The 24,251-nt window shown below is 39.6% G+C and overlaps 4 protein-coding genes across 5 annotated transcripts; 2 read left to right on the plus strand and 2 right to left on the minus strand.

The window, feature by feature from the left end:
* Positions 1-771: 771 nt before the first annotated feature.
* g6pc1a.2 (glucose-6-phosphatase catalytic subunit 1a, tandem duplicate 2) lies at positions 772-3,586 on the minus strand. The gene is made up of 5 exons (XM_057358699.1): positions 2,624-3,586; positions 2,438-2,547; positions 2,252-2,360; positions 2,049-2,164; positions 772-1,391 (listed from the first exon to the last, which is right to left on the minus strand). The coding sequence occupies exons 1-5, from the start codon at positions 2,851-2,853 to the stop codon at positions 889-891; spliced, it is 1,068 nt and encodes a 355-aa protein (XP_057214682.1). The 5' UTR covers positions 2,854-3,586; the 3' UTR covers positions 772-888.
* Positions 3,587-4,647: 1,061 nt separating this feature from the next.
* On the plus strand, positions 4,648-9,455 carry g6pc1a.1 (glucose-6-phosphatase catalytic subunit 1a, tandem duplicate 1). Of its 2 annotated transcripts, XM_057358875.1 has the most exons (5): positions 4,648-4,865; positions 5,609-5,718; positions 8,540-8,645; positions 8,760-8,875; positions 8,959-9,455. In XM_057358875.1, exons 1-5 carry the CDS (start codon positions 4,648-4,650, stop codon positions 9,453-9,455), a joined length of 1,047 nt encoding a protein of 348 aa, XP_057214858.1. The 2 variants fall into 2 exon arrangements, with proteins under 2 accessions (XP_057214858.1, XP_057214859.1); XM_057358876.1 differs by lacking the exon at positions 8,540-8,645 and having other exon boundaries at positions 8,744-8,875.
* Positions 9,456-12,586: 3,131 nt separating this feature from the next.
* Positions 12,587-14,985, minus strand: ptges3l (prostaglandin E synthase 3 like). The gene is made up of 7 exons (XM_057358931.1): positions 14,767-14,985; positions 14,497-14,610; positions 13,894-13,960; positions 13,629-13,727; positions 13,297-13,386; positions 13,099-13,161; positions 12,587-13,012 (listed from the first exon to the last, which is right to left on the minus strand). Exons 1-7 carry the CDS (start codon positions 14,793-14,795, stop codon positions 13,004-13,006), a joined length of 471 nt encoding a protein of 156 aa, XP_057214914.1. The 5' UTR covers positions 14,796-14,985; the 3' UTR covers positions 12,587-13,003.
* A 1,432-nt stretch (positions 14,986-16,417) lies between these two features.
* Positions 16,418-24,194, plus strand: kat7b (K(lysine) acetyltransferase 7b). Its single transcript, XM_057358959.1, has 14 exons — positions 16,418-16,620; positions 17,132-17,279; positions 19,141-19,386; positions 19,558-19,640; positions 19,875-19,958; positions 20,177-20,275; positions 20,448-20,558; positions 21,658-21,849; positions 22,377-22,466; positions 22,554-22,694; positions 23,071-23,164; positions 23,288-23,434; positions 23,518-23,624; positions 23,750-24,194. Exons 1-14 carry the CDS (start codon positions 16,606-16,608, stop codon positions 23,849-23,851), a joined length of 1,659 nt encoding a protein of 552 aa, XP_057214942.1. The 5' UTR covers positions 16,418-16,605; the 3' UTR covers positions 23,852-24,194.
* The last annotated feature ends 57 nt before the right edge of the window (positions 24,195-24,251 follow it).

Here is a 24,251-nt window from a genome sequence, read left to right on the forward strand (position 1 = left end):
GAACATAAACGTTTTCTAAATTTTCATTTTAGTAATGGACAGGCCTAGTGGTCCATTATTTGTCATGAAGGATGAGACGACAAAATGCCAGAACAGATTAGATTTAGGAATAAAGATACAAAGATACTTCATGTTAAAATGATAAAGGAAGAGTTTTAGATCTAAATATAAGACTCATTAATAGCTTGCCCTCGTTCTGTTCTCAACAAACCTAAAAATCTACATTTGCTGAATTTCCAAGCTGCTGTTTTCGGGAATAAAAGTGGATGGTGTTTTCTATACCGCCAAGCTCTAAACAGGACAAAACAACATTATAAACGTGTCATAAAAAGACATTGCAAGTTATCTGAAGTCAAAGCCTTGTGTGTGGAACAGGCCGAAATGTAACTTTGCAAAAATCCGTGAAACATCTTTTGCATTAAAAGTCATACAGGGTTTGGAACGTTGTTCGTTTTTTTTAAAAAGAACTGTTCCACAGGACAGAGTTTTAAACTCAATCTAGAGTCGTAGCAGGGTGTTTAAAGTTTATCGTGAAATTAAATAAATTGAAGCTATTAAAACAATCCTCCAATGCATGTAGATTAAAGAGGACATGGATTGTGATTTTAATGTGCGACAGAAAACAACACTGGACGAGTTTTATTTTCAGTATTTTATTAAAAAATAGAATATTACTCAAAACATCCAAAAAAATACACGTTAAGGACAAAATGAGTCCTCTTAAAGATACGCACTTCTATTCTCTCGGTTCTCAAAAAAGAACTTGTTTTGTCAAATACAAAACCTCATTTAGACCCAAAGGATCTAACATATAAAAATCCTAAAAGACTCTTACACAAGTCTTACACAACAACAGACGCACAGTGTTGCTGTATGTGTTTCAGTCTTTCACAGGTGTTTTTTGCTCTGTGAAGCAAGAGCTCCAGACACGCAGTATGGGATGATGCTGACGGTGGCCAGAGGGACGGTTGCACTTTTGCAGAACGACAGGAGGTAGAAGAGAGCGGCCGTGTGTGTGGGAGGTTTGATGGAGTCGAACAGGTGAAGCAGGAACAGAGAGGCGGCGATACAGGCCGTCCTGATGCCGGCGCTGGTGCTCTTCTTGCTCTCGGTGTAGAGCGGAGAGTGAAGGCCGAGCCCCAGACCGAACAGCGTGCCCATGTTTCTCAGGAGACTGGCGAACGGTGTGGAGTCCATGTGGACCCAGGCTGGATTGACGCACCACTTCTGAGCTTTCTCCAGCGTCCAGAGCAGATCCACACCCAGAACCTTCAGCAGCACGTAGAAGCCCAAGGCGAAAGAGAGCAGGAACAGAGTCATGTTGAAATAATTCTTCAGACTGGCGCTGTAGATCCACTGCTGTCTGTTAAAGGCCTCCGCCACGATCATGCCTGCAAAAACACAATAACAAGTACTTTCAAATGTATTTTCTGCTTGAAACGTGTGGTGTGTGTTCAGGTGGGTTTGAAGGTGCTTCGGAGAAAAGTCAGATATGACATTAAATGTAAAAACAAACCATTTTTAAAGGCACACCCTGTTGAAAAAACCAGCATATGCTGGGTTAGGTATGTTTTGATGCAGCTTAAACCAGCTATGGACCAGCACATGACCAGTTTAAACCAGCATCAAAACATACCAAACCAGCATATGCTGGTTTTTTCAACAGGGCACTCACACGTAAAGGTTCTGACTTCGTTTTATTACATTTAGTGGTATGAATTCTGTGAAACACAAGTCTATGAAATACAACTTTTACAATTCATTTTTGGTGTTTTTGAGATATTTGTGCCACTTGACAGTCTTCGTTTTTCTGTGCATTTTAAAACGGTTCTTTTCAGCAATGGCATACAAAAACCATTTTTAGTTCCACAAAGAACCTTTTTATTTGTAACCTTTACCATGCGTGCAACAATGAATGGCACAGCCTGACAAAGAACATTTTTGACTTTCACGAGAAAAGCTTCCACTTAGTCTTCTGTGTTCCAGAAATAGAAATTGTCATTTGATGGTGATTCATCAGTTCTGGGACGGTTTTCTGTGACACTGACCTGAAATGACACCGGCGATGACCTGATGTGGAAAATGAGCTGCGATGAAGACTCGTGAGAGACACACACAGACCTGCACCGTCCAGAACATCGTCCAGAGCGAAGCACGCAAGTACCTGAAGTTAAAAACACACATGTGGTAAATATCATAAAGCTTTAATACATGAAAATATATAGTCATTCATTACATTTAAAAGACTTACAGGCTCTTAGATGAGGATTTCTTCTGTTTGCTCAGCATTATGGTCAGGATGGACGTGACCAGCGTGTAGTAAACACAAGCAGCACCCATAGCGTGACCTGATGGACTACCTGCATCAGGAAGCGAGTGAGCGATCAAAGCTGTGCTTTTCATGCAGGTTGAGGAGTGTTTCGTGTGTGTTACGCACCTGGGCCGGTCTCACAGGTCATGGGATACTGCTCAATGTGAGGTGCAGAGCTGTTTGTGTAGTAAGAAGCCTCTTGGACCCACCAGTATGGACGTTCTCCAAACAAGATCCTTCAAAAACAAAAGTCATCATTAGGTCACGAGATTTAACAGAATCCTGCTCTTTAATGAAACACTGCGCTCATACCATTTGAATACCAGATTGAGCCAGTCTCCAATAACCGCCACCCATATGAGCTTGATGCCCACGGATTCTTTCAGGTGGAACCAGATGGGAAAGAAGATGAAGAAGGTGTTCCTCAGATCCGCTGCGAAGGAGACGAAGAGAAACCAGCCCTGGGCGTCTTTGTAATGGTTTTGCAGGTAGTGTGTGCTGCTCACCCCGAACCCGTGCAGCGTGTCCATCACACCGTCCATATTTTTCAAGGTTTATTCAAATGCTTGCTGAAGAATGATTGACTCTGCACACGCCGCCTCTGCTTTTATACCCGCAGACCCACCACCAGAACGCATGGACAGAGCGATCTTTGAACCTTGAGCACATGTGTAATAAAACACAGAGGAACACAGAAATAAGCCGTCAGAGTTAAGAGAGTGTTTGTCCAGCAGATAACACACAAACAAGTTCAGGAGAGGGAGAGGACTACACTGTTTACTGTTTACTGACTTTCTGCATATCTATTGTGTTTTATCACCAAGAACACTTCTGTTTGTATGGTTATGGATGAATCTCATTAATAATATTCTCACATTTTTATGTTGTTAGCATAAACTCGGACTTGAAATTTGGTTTAGTTCTTATACAAACATTAATTCAGGCGCATTTTCTTCTTGTAGATGTCATTTTCATGATGCGTCTGGATTTTGACTGTTTAGTTTCAAATTTTTATTTTATTTTTCAATTTCTCATTACATTGTTATTATTTGATTGAAATTTGATTTATACTGCAGTATCAAACAAGAGAACTCGTGGGAAAAAAAGTTGCCTTCCAAAAAAACCTGTCAGCTGTGGTTGCCAGAAATATCTGTAAATTACGGAAACATCTATTTACTGTATTTTTACCACAAATTTAAAGTTTTACGTTGAACTTAAAAAACAATGTTAGCATTATTTTAAAAGTGGCATCTTGTTGACACATGTTATGCAAAGTCCACAGTAAAAATATAGTATATCATACTTTATATTTCCAAAAATGATCATTATTTTACAGTGCAATGATTTTACAGTAATGACTTGCCGTTTTACAGTTTTCACTGCAAACTTTTTACAGTAAATTACTGTAGTACAATGATATGATTCACAACCAATAGGTCTATTATCGTGACACATGATGTTTTTTTCATTAATGCAAACTGGTGGGAGTGAAGGCGGGCCAATTCTCAGTCATCTTTATACTATATATGAGATTAATAATGTCTCTCGAAATGCATAAAAATGGTATAATTGATGTTTCAAAATCAATATGTTTTTTTCTCTCACAGTGTCCAAAACAAACAACATTTCTCTGATTGATCTGTTAGCCTACGTCATGTTTTACTTTTGCAGAACTAAAGCAAACAGTTCAGAATTGGCCTGTTCAAACTACTGGAATCATATCGCTGTCAGACAGGCATTCCTCTGACTGCTTACATAAGCAATCCCTCGTTTGTATTGAACCGCATTGTTTACTTGTGTGTTAGATACAGTACGCAAAAAACATACTGACAGGAGGTTGGACTTTGCTTCCATAAAAGTAAAAAAAAAACACTTTATGTCTCCATATTTCACTATGACTGTTTGGAACAGTTGTCGTCTCTGAGATTCTGAATGCTGAGACTGTCAACAAAACATATGGCACGGATCAGAGGAAAACACATTATCAGAGATTCAGTGACATCAATGAGGTTTGTTGTACTAACCACCTTTTTCCTATTGACAGACAGATCATTTAAAACTGTCGTTTGCATTAAACATGTCATCACTGTGACATCACCGAGGTCACATCTGAGGACTAGGCCAATCAGTGTGTCCATTCGTGATTTGATCGGTATCATCACGGTGAAAGGTCACGAGATGTGAGGGTCCCCGGGTTCTCCAGCAGACATGCAAACAAACCAAAGATAGCCTTGAATAAAGTCCAGAAAACTAGACGTCAAGAGAACTGGCAGCCTGCCGCTGTATCTCCAGTGTAGCTTCCGAGCACTCTTCCGTCCTGATCTCAGCCTGCAGAGATGGACCTGCTTCACAGCTGGGGCGTAAACGTCGCCGTCCATCTTCAGACGGAGCACGGAAACTTTGAGAAGCTCTTTCACTGGGTCTCCTCGGTGGCAGATCTCCACACCACCTTCTTTGTGTTTTTTCCCATTTGGTTTCATCTGCGGAGAGATGTGGGTGTTAAACTCATTTGGGTGGCTGTGGTGGGAGACTGGCTGAACCTCGTTCTGAAATGGTGAGATGCTCTTTTGTGTGGTCCTTAATGTTATAACTTAAACTTGTAATATCACAGTCGTGGTCTAATGGTTAGAGAGTCGGACTAGTGACCAGAAGGTTGCCGGTTCGATCCCCAGGGCCGGCGGGTAACGACTGAGGTGCCCTTGAGCAAGGCACCTTACCCCTACTTGCTCCCCGGGCGCTGCAGTGATAACTGCCCACTGCTCCGGGTGTACGTGTGTTCACCACTTGCTGTGCGTTTGTTCACTGCTCTCTGGATGGGTTAAATGCAGAGTCACATTTGGGGTATGGGTCACCATACTTGACAAATAATTGAATTATATATATATATTATATAAAGTTGGGTTGATTCAGTCATGTTAAACATTCAACTTGAATAAAAGCAGTTCATTAAACAGATGAAGCACATGCTTTGGCGCATGAGATCATTTTTAGAGTGTACTTTCCGAAATGGGCCGAACATTACAAATGCATTATGTGATTATTCCTGTATGTCCTGTTGCTTCCACGTGATTCAAGGTTCAATGATAAATTGATGCATCTCCATCAATAATTGTAAGGGACATTATGAAGAATTAAGATTATTTTTTCAAGGTCAACATTGTATGTTTTTTCTCTGGGATTGAGCACGTAACCTTTGTGCAATGCAATGCTTTGCAACTGAGCTCCAGGAACTTAAAGCATACATATACATAAGCTATACTGTAAATAAAGTTTACTAATTGGTTTTGATATTGACAGGGTGTTATTTGGCGAGCGTCCTTACTGGTGGGTCCATGAGACCAGATTTTACGGTCCCATCAAACATCCAGAACTAAAGCAGTTCCCCATCACATGTGAAACTGGACCAGGTATCTTCACATAATTATTCGATTGCTGTCTGGAATACTTGATTCTGATTGGTCAATGATAGCTTTATCAAATCATTTTATCTCACGACTGCTAAACTGTATAATTGACAGATGTGACCAATTCCACATACACTGGGGCAAATAAGTATTTGATACACTGCCGATTTTTCAAGTTTTCCCACTTACAAAGAATGGAGAGATATGTAATTTTCATCGTAGGTACACCTCAATTGTGAGAGACAGAATGTAAAAAAATCCAGAAAATCCCATTGTATGATTTTTAAATAATTAATTTCCATTTTATTGCATGAAATAAGTATTTGATCACCTACCAACCAGCAAGAATTCTGGCTCTCACCTTGAAGAAGCCCTCCTGTCCTCCACTCATTACCTGTATTAATTGCACCTGTTTGAACTCATTACCTGTATAAAAGACACCTGTCCACACACTCAATCAATCAGACTCCAACCTCTCCACTATTGGCAAGACCAAAGAGCTGTCTAAGGACACCAGGGACAAAATTGTAGACCTGCACAAAGCTGGGATGGGCTATAGGACAATGGGCAAACAGCTTTGTGAGAAGGCAACAACTGTTGGCGCAATTATTATAAAATGGAAGAAATTCAAGATGACTGTCAATCTCCCCCAGACTGGGGCTCCATGCAAGATCTCGCATCGTTGAGTGTCAATGATCCTGAGAAAGGTGAGTGATCAGCCTAGAACTACACGGGAGGACATGGTCAATGACCTGAAGAGAGCTGGGACCACAGTCTCAACGGTTACCATTAGTAACACACTACACAGCCATGGGTTAAAATCATGCAGAGCACGCAAGGTCCCCCTGCTCAAGCCAGCACATGTCCAGACCCGTCTGAAGTTTGCCAAAGACCATCTGGATGATCCAGAGGAGGCATGGGAGAAGGTCATGTGGTCAGATGAGACCAAAATATAACTTTTTGGTATAAACGCCACTCGCCGTGTTTGGAGGAAGAAGGATGAGTACAATCCCAAGAACACCATCCCAGCCGTGAAGCATGGGGGTGGAAACATCATGCTTTGGGGGGCTTTTCTGCCAAGGTTACAGGACGACTGCACCGTATTGAGGGGAGGATGGATGGGGCAATGTATCGCGAGATTTTGGGCAACAACCTCCTTCCCTCAGTAAGAGCATTGAAGATGGGTCGTGGCTGGGTCTTCCAGCATGACAATGACCCCAAACACACAGCCAGGGCAACTAAGGACTGGCCCCGTAAGAAGCATTTCAAGGTCCTGGAGTGGCCTAGCCAGTCTCCAGACCTGAACCCAATAGAAAATCTATGGAGGGAGCTGAAACTCCGTGTTGCCCAGCGACAGCCCCTAAACCTGAAACATCTGGAGAAAGACCTGTATGGAGGAGTGGGCCAAAATCCCTGCTGCAGTGTGTGCAAACCTGGTCAAGAACTACAGGAAACGTCTGACCTCTGTAATTGTAAACAAGGGTTTCTGTACCAAATATTAAGTTCTATTTTTCTATTGTATCAAATACTTATTTCATGCAATAAAATAAAAATTAATTATTTAAAAATCATACAATGTGATTTTCTGGATTTTTTTTACTTTTCTGTCTCTTGAGGTGTACCTACGATGAACATTACAGATCTCTCCATTCTTTGTAAGTGGGAAAACTTGAAAAATAGGCAGTGTATTAAATACTTATTTGCCCCACTGTATCTGTGCTGGTTTCACGCGTCCTGTAACACGCTTTAATGTTATAAAATCATTTAATCACAAAGCCATATCTCATGTCCAATCATTGATTGATTTATTGGGGTAATAAATGGGATCATGCACAGTCAGTCGGTCGTTATTGCAAAAAGATTGTCTGACTGTGAGCAATCTCTTATTCCTTCACATTGAATCTCTAAACTAAGCTTGCTCCGTGGGGTTATGTAAGGAGAGGTTATGTGGCAATGGGTCTAATCCTGGTTATCATTTCTCTTTAAATCAAGTAATTCGTATTACATATCAGAGTACTGCTGCCAAGAGTCCATTCATTCCTAACCTCATTTATTACCCAAATGGCTAATTATTATGCCAGAGGAGAACTGGTCCTCCTGGCTGAGACTGGTTTTTTCTCCATTGAGTTTTGGTTCCTTGACACCATTGACAAATAGAATAAAAAAATAGAAGACTGCTGATATTAGATTCTGAAAATTCCATTAACATTGTTTAATTGGTATGGTCCTCTTTGTTTGCATTCTTTACACTTAATTTTCCTCTTTCGTGTCTTCTTTTTCATGTAAAGCTGCTTGGAAACAATGCAACATTGTTAAAACACTATGTAAATAAACTTTAATTGAATTAAATTATCCGACCTTGAAGGAGGAGTTCACTTCTGTATGTACAGTATGTTGTGTAAAGTGTATATATTGTTGTTTATGCATATTGTAGATTTTCCATATCTTGTTGCTTGTACTGCCATGGCCAAGAGTCTTGTACCTAAGAATTTCACCATCAGTACACTTGTGTACATGATGTGTTACAATAAAGAGATTTGATTAGATTTTTTGACTTCAAAAGAAGCCCCCATTGACTTTCCATAGTCATTTTTATCCCTACTATGGAAAGTCAATGGGGGTTTATTTTGAAGTGAACTGCTCCTTTCATGCTTTTAAAACTCACTATAACTGGCATTGTATTTGGTGTTGGGTTCCACGTTGTTAGCAGTTTAAGATCACACCAGATCATTTTGGATCTTTAATTTGGCACTATGAAGGTAGAGAGAGAACACATGTCTGTTTAGTGTCACAGCTCATATTTGTCTGGTTGCTTTGTTTTAAGGTAGCCCATCGGGTCACGCCATGGGCTCGGCAGGGGTTGGGTATGTGATGGTCACTGCGCTACTTTCCATCGCTGCAGAAAGAAAAAGACAAGCTCTGCGCTACAGGTGAGCTGGACACATTTCACGTCTCGTCTCTTTCTGTGACCTTCATTAGAAAATGATGAGCATGTACCGTACACAATGTTGTGTTGCACATGTGACAGTAATATCTCCTGTCAGGTTTTTACAGTTGATGCTCTGGACGCTGCTGGGCTTTGTGGAATTGCTAGTTTGCATGTCTAGAGTTTATCTGGCAGCCCATTTTCCACACCAAGTCATCAGCGGAGTTATGTCAGGTATGTTTCTTTTTCATTCTGTCTTGATTTGTTGCTTCCACACCAGATCATTCATTTCTGAGCTCTTGCTCTTTTCCTACCAGGTATAATTGTGGCAGAAATATTCTCCAGACAGCAGTGGATCTACAGCGCTGGTCTGAAGAAATACATGAGCATGACTCTGTTCCTGCTGTCTTTCGCCGTGGGCTTCTACGCGCTGCTGAAGGTTCTGGGTGTGGATCTGCTCTGGACGCTGGAGAAAGCTCAGAAGTGGTGCGTCAATCCAGAATGGGTCCTTATGGACTCCACCCCTTTCGCCAGCCTCCTGCGGAACATGGGCACGCTGTTCGGTCTGGGGCTCGGTCTTCACTTGTCGTGCCGCAGGGTAAACAACAGCGCCTCCTTCACGTTCGGAAGAATTTGTGTTTCATTGGTACTGCTGCAGGTGCTGGACTCCTTGACGTTTTCCTCGACCAACCAATTCCTTTTCTACCTTCTGTCATTCTGCAAGAGCGCCGCTGCCCCGGTGCTGCCCACCGCTCTCGTTCCTGCTGCATTCGCCTGGATTTCTCAAAGGAGCGAAGAGAAAAAGGACATGTAACGAGGTGTTTATCTTGGTGCATCGAACATTGCTGAATGGTGCAGTTTTGCATTGCCAACGTAAAAGTGATTCAATGCTTCAGTGGCACTGCTGTTGGGCACTACCTCAGATGGGTGGATGCAAAACAAATCATACAAATCATTGCAACTGTTGTTCAAACTAAGCTGTGATTTACTTTGGGAACCAGAGCTGAGCCAGAACTGTTTACCTAAAAGCTGTGTAGAAATAAACCCGGCTGACAAGAAAACGTTCCAATAACGTTTTTCTAACATTGCTGTCAAGTTATGAATACATTACGTCTGCATGTTTGAAGCATTCAACTATCAATTTATCATTTTTAGCAATACATGTAATGTTGTTTAAAAGCTCTTTTTACGTCATTGCATTTTTGAGAACGTTTAGAGAACGCCTCATTCATGTCAGTGGTTCATTTCTTTGGCTTAAAGAACCATCACAGCCTTCTTCAAAATAAATTAATGTTGGCCAATGTCATCCATCAGACACTTATATCCAAAGCGACTTACAAATGAGGATCCATCACTGTTGGTGAGCATTATTCATATTCTGACCCCTCCCTGCATGTCGCGTTATCTGTGAATGGTTTTGAACAAGGCTGGTCCATTCACTAAATAACTTTCATTCATCTGGTGCGTTCAAAGGTCTCTCAGTCATGCTTTGAACATTAGACACATTAAATGCTTGTTTTGTACATAGATCTGCTGACTTCTGCTGTTGACATCATTCATCTTGAAGGCAGTGAAAGAACCTTTGACCTGAATACTTCCCCTGTTACTGTACACCAAAACACCAAAACACCTGCATCTGTTTTTTTCCTCAAAGAAGTCTTAAAAGGTACAAACACTCATTTGAATTTGATCACCTTTTTTTGTCACAGCCCTTTTTCTTTTGCTACTGATCAATGCAACATTTGCATTCTTGGAGAGAACATTCTGAGACCGGAATTTATCTGAAGATAACACACAGTAGACCTTATAAACGTAATGTTTTTAGATTGTTGAGCTAAATGTTACATCACTGATACTTTTATAAAATACGGTCTTATCAAACAAATTGGCAAAAGTTTTTCTTTTTTTCTTTTGTAGCAATGTGCATACAGTAAATCAACCTAACATGTGTCTCAGCTTTACTTATATTGTACTGTAACAACGTCTGTAGTTTTCTGCAGTTTTGTTCATGTGCAGTAGATTGTAGTGATAATGAAAATGTATTTATTGTTATGCATTACAATAAAAAAGGGTTAAAAAGAGCCAAAACCTTTCTCTTTTGTTTTTATTTTTTGCATTACAATTAATTAATTAATTCTCTATCCTGAAGTGAGCATTAAACAGTAACCAGCTTCACCTGGCTCTCTTGAACTCTCTTTTATACATATTACATTTTGGTCTGCATGTGGGTTTGTGACGGTGTACGAGGCCAAAGGGCAGAACAGCTTGTTTATGTGGTTGTTGGCCTGGAGAATCAGCCCGGCTTGTTACTGAGTGTACAAACAGCCTTATCAATGTTTGTTCCTCCCTTACTGAAGGTTACACGTCAAACGTGCGCAATACAGCACTGAACTGTCCTGAACAAACCACCAGCTAGTGTAAAAGGCACGAGAAATTATATTTCGGTTAAAGCTGCAACTTGTCACTTTTGACCACACGTACTGTAAGTGACATTTGACAGCTCAACTTATAAATCATTATAATAAGTTTACCTTTGTGAATCGAGGTAATTTAAGGAGATGGTTTTCAATACTGAGTTATTAGATACTTGCTCAATAACTAATTTTTGCTTATTTGTAACCAAAAAAGTTACAGATTACAGTTTTAGAAAATACGCATGCGATGTCGAGGTTTCAAAATCAAAGAATCTTGCCAAAACAAATCTTAATGCAAGTTTCCTCATTTAATTAAACTTTCAAAATCAAGAGACAGTGGGAGGTAACTATACACAAAATATCTTAAAGCAACACTTTGTAGTTTTTTACCTTAAAATAATGTCTCTAAAATTATTTAAATAGAACAACTCTTAACTGGATGAATTCTACTCCCGTCTCATAGCGGAAGAATTCTACTCCTGTCTCATCCCGTCTCATAGTACAAGTTCTGTGTTGGGGTCGGTACACACAGCCCCGCCCATCCCCTGCCTGCGGAAGAGTGCCACATGGTTTCCAAACAACGTTTCTGCATTCGCCAGTTTTATCAGCTTAGTAAACAAGTTCACGTGTTTTGCGCTACCCACGGGGAAGCTTATACAGCGACATTTTTTACGACACTGGTAACAGACGATTGTGCTTATCAACCACATGGGGGAGCTGTGAGAAAAAGTTTTAAAGTGTTGCTTTAACATCCAAAGAAGAGTATGCAGTTTTATCACGGTTTGTTAAGCAACCTGACATTGTGACCTATTAAGACATTCTGAATGTAGTTAAACTGAGACTTATTCAACTTTAAATCCATCAGCAGTTGACTCAAGTTGAGCTCCACCCATCATCAACGATAGTTAAAATTAAAATGCATGATGAACTTTTTACTTGCATGTTGTAGGTCTTAATGAAACTGCAATGAGTGAAATATTTGATTTCTTCCCCTAAAAAAAGGTAAAGTAAAGGAGGAGTGTTCAGATTTAATAGCACTCAAATCATATTCGAAACAACAAATATTTTTGTGCATGGTGTTTGTTATTTGATTGCTAAACCGACTCTTTAATTTATAATATCAATTTGTAGAAAAAGAAATTAAACTTCAATGTAGTCATGGTGACCATGTCATTTACCTCTCTTCGTGTTTATGGCTGTTATCACTGTACTGCTCGCGTGGGTCTCTTCCTCTCTGCTCACTGATAAACCAGACATGATCAACTTGAGCAAGATGAGCAAGGTGAAGTTAAAAGCCTGAGCCGTTTTTCTCCTATTGCATGAATAATCTGATGTAAAACAGCACAGGCATAGACACACGCTGACGTACAGTACAGGTCCACTTGAGGGGTCATGACCTCGGTTGACATAGTTGATTATTATTATTCATAGACATTATATTTAAAATGACAACAGAATGCATTTAGAGACAATGTGCTTGTCAAACATTGGTAGAACATCTCTATAGTGAAAAAAGATGCTACTGACATCATTCACCGATTTAAAAAGTGAGGGTTTATTGTTTTGTTATCTAATGCAATGAAAGCAATTCATGTTAATTGTGTCTTAGTAATTGAAATACTTTACCGCTGTGTTAAATCTGCATATAAACATATTACATAACAATGACAATCTTCACAACCTTTAATGTAGAAAAAATGCATAGTAAACAATAAATGAACAATCAATGTATGCATTGAACAGCATGAAAAGAAATAAATACAGATCAGATTTTGTTTCTCACAACGCAAAAGAGATTTGTTTGGCAAGAAAGACAATCTAAATTAAACATGACATTTCACATGTGAAGGATAAAAGCCAGCGTCTGTTTGTTGTGCAGCGTGACTCATCTTTTACTGTAAACCTGAAAACACTGCACTGTGAAGGTTCCTCTTGGGAGATGCTAAAATCAGTCACTCTAAAAACAAATGTATCATACAATGAAAACCAGACTGAAATAACAATATGATTCAGAATTGTGTAATTTTGTGTCCAGACACTTACGAGGTCGTCCAGGTCGTCCATGGCAGGAGGTTCTCCCTTGTTATTCTTAACGTCATTAAACATCTGCATTTTGAAACAGTCACTGTGTCTTTTAGTTCATTTATGAATTATGATGACATAATAATATACTACAAACTCCAGCATCAGTGATTGTGGATGTTAGGGATCATTTGTAATGAACAGATGTCAGGGACTTACATCAATGTAATGCTCATATTCTGCCATACCATCTTCCTCCTCGTGTTCCCAATCTCTCCAGTTATCAAAGTCAACTAATAGCCATGCGGGCTGCAAGAGCACAGTGAAACACAAACAGACAAATAAATGCTCCTATTCCATTTGAAATGCTACTGCACCCATAATTCAATTCAATCAGACTGCAGATCAGAATGAGTGCTTATATTGCTAAACATTGCAATCTGATTTCAATATTTACATGAACAAAGCTCCGTTTGAAATGTCTTTCGGATCGAGCTCAATCGTCTGATTTCTAACACATGATTTGATTCCATGAAGAGCAGATAGAGTACCTTCGCTAGGTCTTTCTGGAGTCTGGGCCATGCCGCATTGTCTTTGCCTTTCCTTATCATCATATTAATGGTGCGATCCAGAACCTTCTCCCGTGAATCCTGAAAGAACATTTTTCACAGAATTACTCAAGAAGGCCACAAAACTTTTTTATAAACTGGTACTCCAAAACAATCCTGAAAATATTGATTTCTTCCATAAAACACAAACATGATTCCCAAACACGTGCTACAGGCTTTGAATCACAAAAAAACATCAGATACTTACTGACTTAAGGACTCGATCATAAAATTCAATTTCATTGTAAATGTTGTTGTCATCCACATCTTTACAACTGAAAAATGACAAATGAGTTTTATTCATCGCACGTGTTGCTCGTAATAAACTACAGCACTACAGTATTTACTCGTGATGTAACAAAAACAGAAACAAAAGAGACAATTATTTATTTACAGTCAAATTCAGAGAAAGATATTTGGAAGAATGCTTATAACCAGACAGATTTTGCCCCCCATTGACTCCCATAGTAGGAAAAAATACAATGGAAGTCATAAGTGCCCCAGAACTGTTTGCTGTCCCACATTCTTCAAAATGTCTTCTTACTGTATGTGTTCGGCAGAACAAAAAATGACTGGTTGTCAATGGGGGGGAAATCTGTTTGGTTATAAGCATTCTTCCAAATATCTTTCTCTGTGTTCATCAGTACAAAGACATTTATACAGATTTGGAACAACGTGAAGGTGAGTAAATGATGACAGAATTTTCATTTTTGGGTGAAGTATCCCTTTACAGACATCCCACGTGTGATTTTTTTCATGGAACATTTAACATAAAACACTTGATATGATCAAATGTGATTTCCTCACGCACCTCATGATGATTTTTGTGTCCTGGACATCTACTTGCACATCTTTTGGATTTTGAACCTGAAAGTTGATGGTGACGTATTTTTTCCGGTCATACCACAGTGTTCTGGCAGGCTGACTTTAGAAAACAAATACTTCACATTAAGTTGCTTTCTTACAACAAAACAGAAGAATGTCTAAAACATACAATAAACCAGCCATAGAAAGGTCAATCTAAAAGTACTCTTCACAAGCATGTGGCTTCTGCTCGTTGAAACATCATGTTTATACTTACCAGTTCTCCGGTCGAACAATCTTTGGCATCTTGATGTGATGTACAGTATTGACGTGCTCTTCTGTATAAATGTTTTCAGTAGTTTATGGGGTCTTCTTAACTCTCAGAGAAGTCCGAATGGAATGGAGAAAGCTCAGTCTGTCGGATTGGTTAGCTGAATGACTGACTCTATTTTTAGGATGGATGGTATCAGCTGCTGGGACACTTAACGCCCCAACCCCCTTTAAATGTGCTGGTGGAACACTCGGGAAAATCACAGTGTTTTCATCCCAGACCCCCCCTTCTCTCTCTCTCTCTCTCTCTCTCTCTCTTTCTCACACACACACACACACACACACACACACACACACGCACGCACGCACGCACGCACGCACGCACGCACACACACACACACACACAGCACACACACGCACGCAAACCTGCCTGAGGGGGAGGGGGGTCTGCCAAAAGTGTTAAGATCAACAAGAAATATTAATTAACATTCTTTTATAAATATTTAAACACATTTAAATATTTAGATTCACATGTTTAGATTCTGGTGACACATAAATAGGTTTATTTCGATATTTTCATGGTACTTTATATAGACTTTTTATACAGACCTATTGGCATTGTTTATCCCCTGCTTCAAACCACACTGCCTAACCATAACCCTCACAGAAACCATATTGCATTTTTACCTTTACATTACCACTCGCTGCTCCCCACAGGTGAACACGTTTTACTATCCTGGTGGGGACATTTGGTCCCCTCAAAAAGACAAACAGGACCACACAAAGATACAGTATTACATTTTTTACAATTACAGGTAAACCTGGGGTGGGGGTGTTTAGTTCATGTTCTGGTGTTTTCAGAAGCTGAGTTTATGTTAATAACCAGTCTGCCACTGGTCTGTCTAAACTGATCTTCAGTCTTTGATATGTCTTTTGCCTTTAGCGCCATCTGTAGATTGTGTACACTGTATTCATTCAAATAAGAAAGTAATATTTGACAGTTAATTACTGAAACAACAAAAAGAGTATTCCAAGACACTCAAGTGGTAGTTTATTTTTTAGTGTATAATTGGGCTGATCGAATCATTAAAATGTTTCAGATGACTAATAGCCTTTTAAAAATTTACTGAGCACCATTTGGCTACATTTGTGTACATCCCTGTATCACATACCTACACCTACAGAGCCCCTTACGAAAATTAACTATGGTTTAAAAAATTGTTTTACAACAGTTGAAACAAAACAAAAAAAATGGTTATAGTAAAACAATGGTTACCACCAAATAACCAAAATAAAAGTCACACTTTACAATTTTATACCGTTCCTCCGCAATGGTCTGTAAATCTTTTATTTTTTACTAGCACCTCAGATAAATGCAAATGCAAAAAATATATTACAAAAATAAAATATATTTTTGTCTCTTTACTGAATCTTTATTTAGTGTTCAATATATCATTCGAAAGAAACAAAAAATAAATTATCTAGTATTTTTTTTAAACCGTTGTTAGTTTTCATAAGGTTGCTTTTACAATTTTACCTCGACAAGAAATATATATTACTGTGATACACAAACTAAAAAAGCTTTTAACACATATTTAAGGAGCAGAAAACGTGAAGGTGCGTGACGTCAGCTCCGCCATGTTTCACGTGATAGCGTCACTTCCGCTCTCCGCTGTGTGGCGCGAGTCGCGAGAGGATGAACAATTGACGACAACACAAACACACAAAGTGATGATTGTACAGATGCTCTGTTATGTTAGATAGCTGAGAGCAAACACGTCTTTTTAAAAGCACAAGTCTAACGTGTTGGTGAGCCGGAAGTGCGTGCGTTTATTTGAGGAGAATCATGCCGCGGAGGAAGGTGAGTGGAGGCTAGCGGCTAGCTCGCCCCTTGCTTCCTTAATACACACAAAAGCAATTCGTTTTCTGCGAAATGACCAAAAAGATTTAATAAGCGCAATCAGCAAATATAAGTTTAGTAGGGGGTTGTTAATTAAAATCGTTGCTGTGTTTTAGAATGACCTTGTTTTGTATAAAAACGTAGCCTGTTAGCTTCAGATGAGGCGCTTCAATGTAAACAACCGCGCGAGACTGTATGATAGTAAATAATAGTGAAGTTTTAATTCTATTGGATTTTGTTTTAATAAGCGGCCCAAGTGGTTTATTGTGAGAATGCACATGGAAACTGGGTCTTTTTCATTCATAAAAACAAATGAGGTTAGCTCAGGCGTTGTTTACAAGTGCTGCAAAACAAAGCAGTAATGTTGCATTAATTCCTTTAACATCTGTAAAGTGTCTTTGCTGACTGTAATTTTATTGTGGGTCTGCTTTCTGTGTGGTGATATAACTTAACTGTTCTACACGTTTTGCAGAGAACAGCAGGCAGTAGCTCAGATGGAACAGCTGATTCTGATGACTCTGGAGATCACGAGAAGACCGACAGCTCTCACAGTGAAGCCAACCAGCGAAATAACACCCGTATGACCCGAGCGTCACTGCGTCTGAGTCAAAGCTCACAAGGTATCAACATAATGAGTGTGTCTGCTCTTTCTCTAAAGCTTAGATTGCGTGCTGTGGCTAGAAATCACAAGGGGTGATTTATAAGCTACCACCATCATACACATGAGCATGACAATCTTAAAAGATTCAAGATCGAAATCTGTAGTCTTTCATCAGAAAAATGCAGTGATGTTCTAAATAATGGCATATTTGTGACCCTGGATCACAAAACCAGTCTTAAGTAGCACGGGAAATACATTGTGTGGGTCAAAATTATCTTTTTTTTAATGCCAAAAATCATTAGGATATTAAGTAAAGATCATGTTCCATGAAGATATTTTGTAAATTTCCTGCCTTAAATATATAAAAACTTAATTTTTGTGAGTGGATGGTCTGCCACAGTGCCCCTGATTAACAACTACAAAGGCAATTTTCTCAATATTTTGATTTTTATGCGCTCTCAGATTCCAGAGTTTTAAACGGTTGTATCTCAGCCAGATACTGTCCTATTCTAACAACTCATATATCTATAGAACGTTTATTTATTCATCTTTCAGATTATGTAAAAATCTCAATTTCGAAAAATTGACCCATAAAACTGGTTTTGTTGTCCAGGGTCACATTTGATCAAATAATACTTAAAGTTTGTAAAATGAGTTTAAATTATGTTCAAATAAAATTTAAGAACTAAACAATTATTAACATACACACATTTCACAGCATGGGTAAAGAAAGCATCACTTCAACTTCTGAAAATGAGTTTGAAGTATTAAAATCATTCAGTAATTGCAAAGCTTTTCTATATATCTTGTATGGCTGTGTATTGGCAAGGGCCTTTCGGTACGATACATATCACGATAGATAAGTACAAGACACTATATTGAATATTTTTCGATACGATACATAATTGCAATATATTGCAATACTTTTCAAAAATAAAATGTAATAAGAAAATAAAGCTGAAAATACATCTTGCTGTGGATCACCTGGGGTATTTTTTAACATCCCACCAATAGAATCCATCACATACCAGTAGACACCATTATAGTTTCAATTAAAACTAATACAATTTCCATTACAACCATTAAATCTATTAAAATTTCCATTGTGTTTTGGGCAGAGTTCTATAGTTTTTTTCAGCAAGGTCATTTTTTGCTGCTCTTCAGTTTGATGGCGTTAATGTCAGTTTGTGCATTCTTTAGATTGCATTTTAGGAGACGGAATATTGAATTACTCGCAGTTATTGTTTGACAGCGGAGGACAAGGATAGAGTCACTTTCGCTTTTGCAACCTAATAGTCTTGTTACCCGCAGCAACACCCTCATTGTCCGTCAATAAAAAAAACTCTGGCTTTGCTCCACATCGCACATCACAATGAAGACGTTTCATGCGTGCTCTAAACACGCATCATTAAAATCAAAGCGCGCACACACGCGTTGACACTGGAAGCCGGAGCGCCATGCTCGCTCCCGCTTGAGACAATGGGCGTATGTACTGTATATGACGTTAAAATGTGATTTTAATAAATGTATCGATAGTAGAGGTTGGACTGAATATTGCGATAGTTTGCTGTATCGATATTTTTGCACAGCCCTAATATCTTGCCGTCCTGTATTGTTGCTTGTACCACAACATATGGCGTAAAACACGGAATGAGTCATCTTGCGTGATTTTTTGTTTTGAATGAGATAAGACCGTTGAACAGTCTGACACAGCATGCGTGACAAGCAACAATTTTAAAGGGCTCTTTACAAATTGCACAACATGCACCTGGTTTAGTAAATGTGTCTGCTGCATTATTGATTCATCTGTTCTATCCCTTAAACGATTAGCACTTATTTTTCAACACTTAACAAATGGTGAATGTTTATTTTTCGTCTAGATGCCCCGGCAGATGTGAAGCAAGCGGCAGAGAGGGATGAGTCTCCCCCCAGGACGCCCACAGGAAACGCCCCCTCATCTGAGTCGGACATTGACATTTCCAGCCCCAACGCCTCCCACGACGAGAGCGTGACTAAAGACCACAAGGACTCTGGCAGCGATCCCTCTCATCGGCCCAAACGCCGGCGCTTCCATGAAAGCTACAACTTCAATATGAAGTGCCCCACACCTGGGTGCAATTCTCTGGGTAATCGCTCTTCACATTCATTTCCTTTTGCAGCTGTTTAATAATTCAGAGCGAATGGTTTAGAAGGGCTTATTTCCGAAAGTGATGCTCACATTGCTCAAATCCTTGAAAAATATGGAATATTTGAAGTTAAATGCATACCGGTTTTCTGAATGCCTTTTCTTTGAACAGGACATTTAACTGGCAAACACGAGCGACATTTCTCCATTTCTGGTTGTCCTCTGTACCATAACCTCTCAGCAGATGAGTGCAAGGTGGGTTTGTCTTATTTGTTCCCACTGTTTACCTTCAAACTGTGAATATTATCCAAATGTTGTGAAAGATGCTATATTTTTAATAATAGATAGTAGATTTTTTGATATTGTATTTGTGATATAAATGATAACCCAGCAGTGGGAATGTTAGCTCTACATTGTTGTATTGGTTTTGCGTTGTTGTGTGCGGTGTCTTCTGTGTTCTTTAATGTTGTGTTGTTTGTCTTTGAGCAGGTAAAAGCCATCGAGCGTGAGAAACAAGAGGAAGAACGCAGTCAGGGTCAGAATGAGGAGAACAGACATGCTACTCGACATCAGGTGCCCTCTCATATAACACTCTTCGATGTGTCTTTACGCATGCTTTTTACAGGAAAAATGTGTGGAATAGTCTAATGTCAACAATGGAGTCCATCACTTTATAAGACAGCATGTGATCGTTTGCCCTAAATTCTGTGCTGCTGTAGGACTTTCTGTAACATCACAATTGACCTTTTATTAAAGGGAAACGTAGTATTCATTTGTAATGTTTTCCACAGGCTCCAACTCCAAGACAGGTTCGATACAAGGAGAAAGTAATGGAGATAAGAAAAAGAAGGGATTCTGGCCTGACAAAAGAGCAAAAAGAAAAGTATATGGTAATGCTGTCATTTTTTTGTTTGTGTCTTTATGTAAACTTTGCATCCCACCAAGTTAAGATATCTACACTTCTTAACCCTGAAATCCAACACAGTCCCGTTTGTCTGTTCTAGTGATAATGCACTTTGGGATTCAGTCTGTTGACATTGCACGTTTTGTTTGTTCTATCAGGAGCACCGTCAGACACATGGGAACAGTCGTGAGCCGCTGCTGGAGAACATCACCAGTGAATATGACCTGGAGCTCTTCAGAAAGGCACAGGCCCGTGCATCAGAGGATCTGGTACGATCTTCTAACCCTGCAGCTTTTCCATAATGGAAGATTAGATGACCAAAATGTCAATTAGATAAACAATTATGCAATATCAAACGATTAATTGATAATTAAGCAGCGTGTGTATTGTGTTGTTGGTCTAGTAAAGGGGTCGGCAACCTTTGTGACCAAAAGAGCCATTTTGGGCCCTCTCCCACCAAATAAAGTTTGTCTGGAGCCACAAAATATATGTAACCTTTAAATGACTAAAACACAGGTTAGGCATGTAAGGTAGTAGTTACCCAGTTGCACCACTAGGTGGCAATATAGTTGTTGTATTTAGATGTTAGCAATTTATACATTTTTGTCCCTGGCAAGAAGTGGGAGTGTTGCAATAGGAGAGTAGCGTCACGGTGTTGCACGTGCTGCTTAGGTTTAGACTTCAGCATTTTTCTGTGAACTTCTGTTTTGCGGCGTTTGATGAACAGTCACAAGAGACCGCCTACTCTCTCTGCATACGGACATCATGCGTAAACATGAGAAGCGCGCTAGCCAGACAGGATTTAAACTATGCTGCTAAAGACCTAAACGTTTGGTTTAAATACGAAAAACGTACCAAGCAGAATGTTTTCTCACCATTTCTATCACACGCATTCAATGTTCGACGCTGTCTCACAGATGTCAAAGTAGAAATAAAACTGCTGCTCTCTGTGTGTTTTTTCTGTCATCTTCGATCGCGCTCATATGTACATTGCATGCACTTATTTCGTCTATTCGAATGAAATATCTGAAAAAGCAAATACATTTACCCAGCCAGGGTGTATGGCTGGGTAAATGTGTATGCTTTTTCAGATATTTCTTGAAGAAACAGGACAGAAGGGGTATACGAAATAGACGGATTACAGCAGCAGGTGTAAACGGGTATGTGCCTCTTTCGTCCACTTGTGATCCGATCCACCAAAACGCATCTTAATACCAGGCATAAAGATGGCCTTGTGAAGACTGCAGGGAGCCACAGCAGGGGGCAGAAGAGCCACATGCGGCTCGAGAGCCATGGGTTGCTGACCCCTGGTCTAGTAACGTTTGTGTTAGCGCATGTCAATCTGAGTTGATTTGATTTTTTTTGTAGGAGAAGCTGTGTCTACAGGGTCAGATCACAGAGGGCAATAACATGATCAAAACCATTCTGTTTGGACGTTATGAGCTGGACACCTGGTATCATTCGCCCTACCCTGAAGAGTATGCCCGACTGGGGCGTCTGTACGTCTGCGAGTTCTGCCTCAAGTACATGAAGAGTCAGACCATCCTGCGCAGACACATGGTATGGGATCAGTCTCTATGGTAGACTTGTGCCGGTATTCAATAATATGGTTATTCAGGATAATTGATTTGCACAATATTGTTATGTGGGCTATTCAAAATACTGTGAATAATTCTACATAATATATTATTGTTGACATTTTGTAGCATACTTTCTATCAAAAGGTCGAGATTGAGAACGCTGCGGCACATTATTAGTATTATTTTAGTATTAGCTACATGGTGCTGGCTGTATAAACATGCTTCTGTTGACGACAGTGAATATATCTGACTGTTGAATGTAATATAATACTGTGGTAATACAACGTACCATAATAAAAGTCCTAACAATTACCATGATGTGAAAAATCGATACGGTCGCTCGCATGCCTCCTCTATGGCCGAGCATGCATGTCAGAATGTGTCTGTCTTCACTTTTATTGTTCTTTCTGACAGTTTGTCTAAACGTCTTTCACCATGTGGCTGCATCTGGCTAATTGTGTTCAGAGAAGTTTGACATTCTCATTTGTGTGGGTGGTGTGTACGCAGGCCAAGTGTGTGTGGAAACATCCCCCTGGTGATGAGGTCTACAGGAAAGGTGCCATCTCTGTGTTCGAGGTCGATGGAAAAAAGAACAAGGTGTGTAAAAAATGTGTGTGCAGTTACTGAAGTATTTGTTGTTTTGCGATGAGTTATCGTCTCTTATAAAATACTTTGGTGTGACAGATCTATTGCCAGAACCTGTGTTTGCTGGCCAAGCTGTTTTTGGACCATAAGACATTGTACTATGACGTGGAGCCTTTCCTGTTTTATGTCATGACTGAGGCTGATAACACCGGCTGTCACCTGGTGGGATATTTCTCAAAGGTAATGTCATTCTGGAGATCTTTGCTCGACCTCATTGGCCATCTACTTCATCTAAACACAAGGGCATTTTCAGCACTCAAAACCTGACAAATCCTGATTAATTCTGATCTGTCTTTAATAAACATCTGATCCAGCTAATAAAAAATATCTCTCCATGCTGTTTTTCATTAAAAACAGATGTGTCTTTTGGGGGTCCTAACAAAAAATGAATTTAGCTATTCAAAAGTTCTTGTGGATATAACACTACTTCATAATGTTTTTAAAGTGTTTTGAAACAACTTGTTTTATTGATTAATAAAACACAACTCGTCATGAACATAGCCGATGTTTCTGCATTTGCATTGGCTGAGCTTCCTCTTTTGTTTTTTTAATGTAGGAGAAGAACTCTTTCCTGAATTATAACGTGTCTTGCATCCTGACTATGCCGCAGTACATGAGGCAGGGCTATGGGAAGATGCTGATCGATTTCAGTGAGTATGACACAGAATAGTTTATAAATACCATCTGACTCTTTACATGTCAGTGTTGTGATTCTAATATACCATACGAGGTAAATACAAAACCATTGTAATGCTTTGTTGCCATGGCTTCAGGTTACCTGCTGTCCAAGGTAGAAGAAAAGGTGGGCTCTCCGGAGCGGCCGCTTTCAGATTTGGGCCTCATCAGTTATCGAAGCTACTGGAAGGAGGTGCTTCTGCGTTATATGTGCAACTTTAAGGGCAAGGAGATCTCAATTAAGGGTAAGAATGTCAGAGCTGACTAGCCAGCGTGTCAGGTCATTCTGTAGTGCTGAGGGTTTAATGTGTGTCCTGTGTGTGTTTAGAGATCAGTCAGGAGACGGCCGTAAACCCGGTGGACATCGTCAGTACTCTGCAGTCCCTTCAGATGCTCAAGTACTGGAAGGGCAAGCATCTGGTCTTAAAGAGACAGGTAGCAGGAAATTCATCTCTGCTCTTTTTTGCTTTATTGTTGGACTACAACAAGCTTACAACAAGTCTAGTCGTTTTTGCTAATAGCTTTTTACTTGATCAAACTTTGTTTTTCTTTGGCAAAAGGACCTTATCGACGAGTGGAAGGCCAAAGAGACCAAAAGGGGCAGCAACAACAAGACTATAGACCCCAGCTGTCTGAAGTGGACCCCTCCCAAAGGAACCTAGTGGACTTGTTTTCGTACATTTCATACCACATCAGATCTTTCTATGACATTGACTCTTTCAGTAATGTGTTTTGCAAAGATTTGAGCTTTTGGTGTCATTTTTTTGTCTTTTTTATGTGCCCTTTGTAACTCAGAAATTTCTTACTTTTGTTTTTTACAGTGTTATTTATTTTTGGACTTTTTCAGAATGTTTCACTGGCTAAGTTGCTTCTTTGCCCCGTGTATGTTGTTTTAAATTTTTAAAGCAAAAATCTTTATCGGTAGAATGTAGTAAAAGAATTGGGGGCTTGCGAAAAGCGTCGATATTTTCAATCTGTTAAATACACTTTTATTCTCTTCAGGGATTGCTTGGTGTTCCCTTGTGTTGAAAGATGTGTAAGCGTGTCTGAATGAGGCAAAAA

Source organism: Triplophysa rosa, linkage group LG18 (genome assembly GCF_024868665.1).
Source record: "Triplophysa rosa linkage group LG18, Trosa_1v2, whole genome shotgun sequence".
Classification (NCBI taxonomy): Eukaryota; Metazoa; Chordata; class Actinopteri; order Cypriniformes; family Nemacheilidae; genus Triplophysa; species Triplophysa rosa.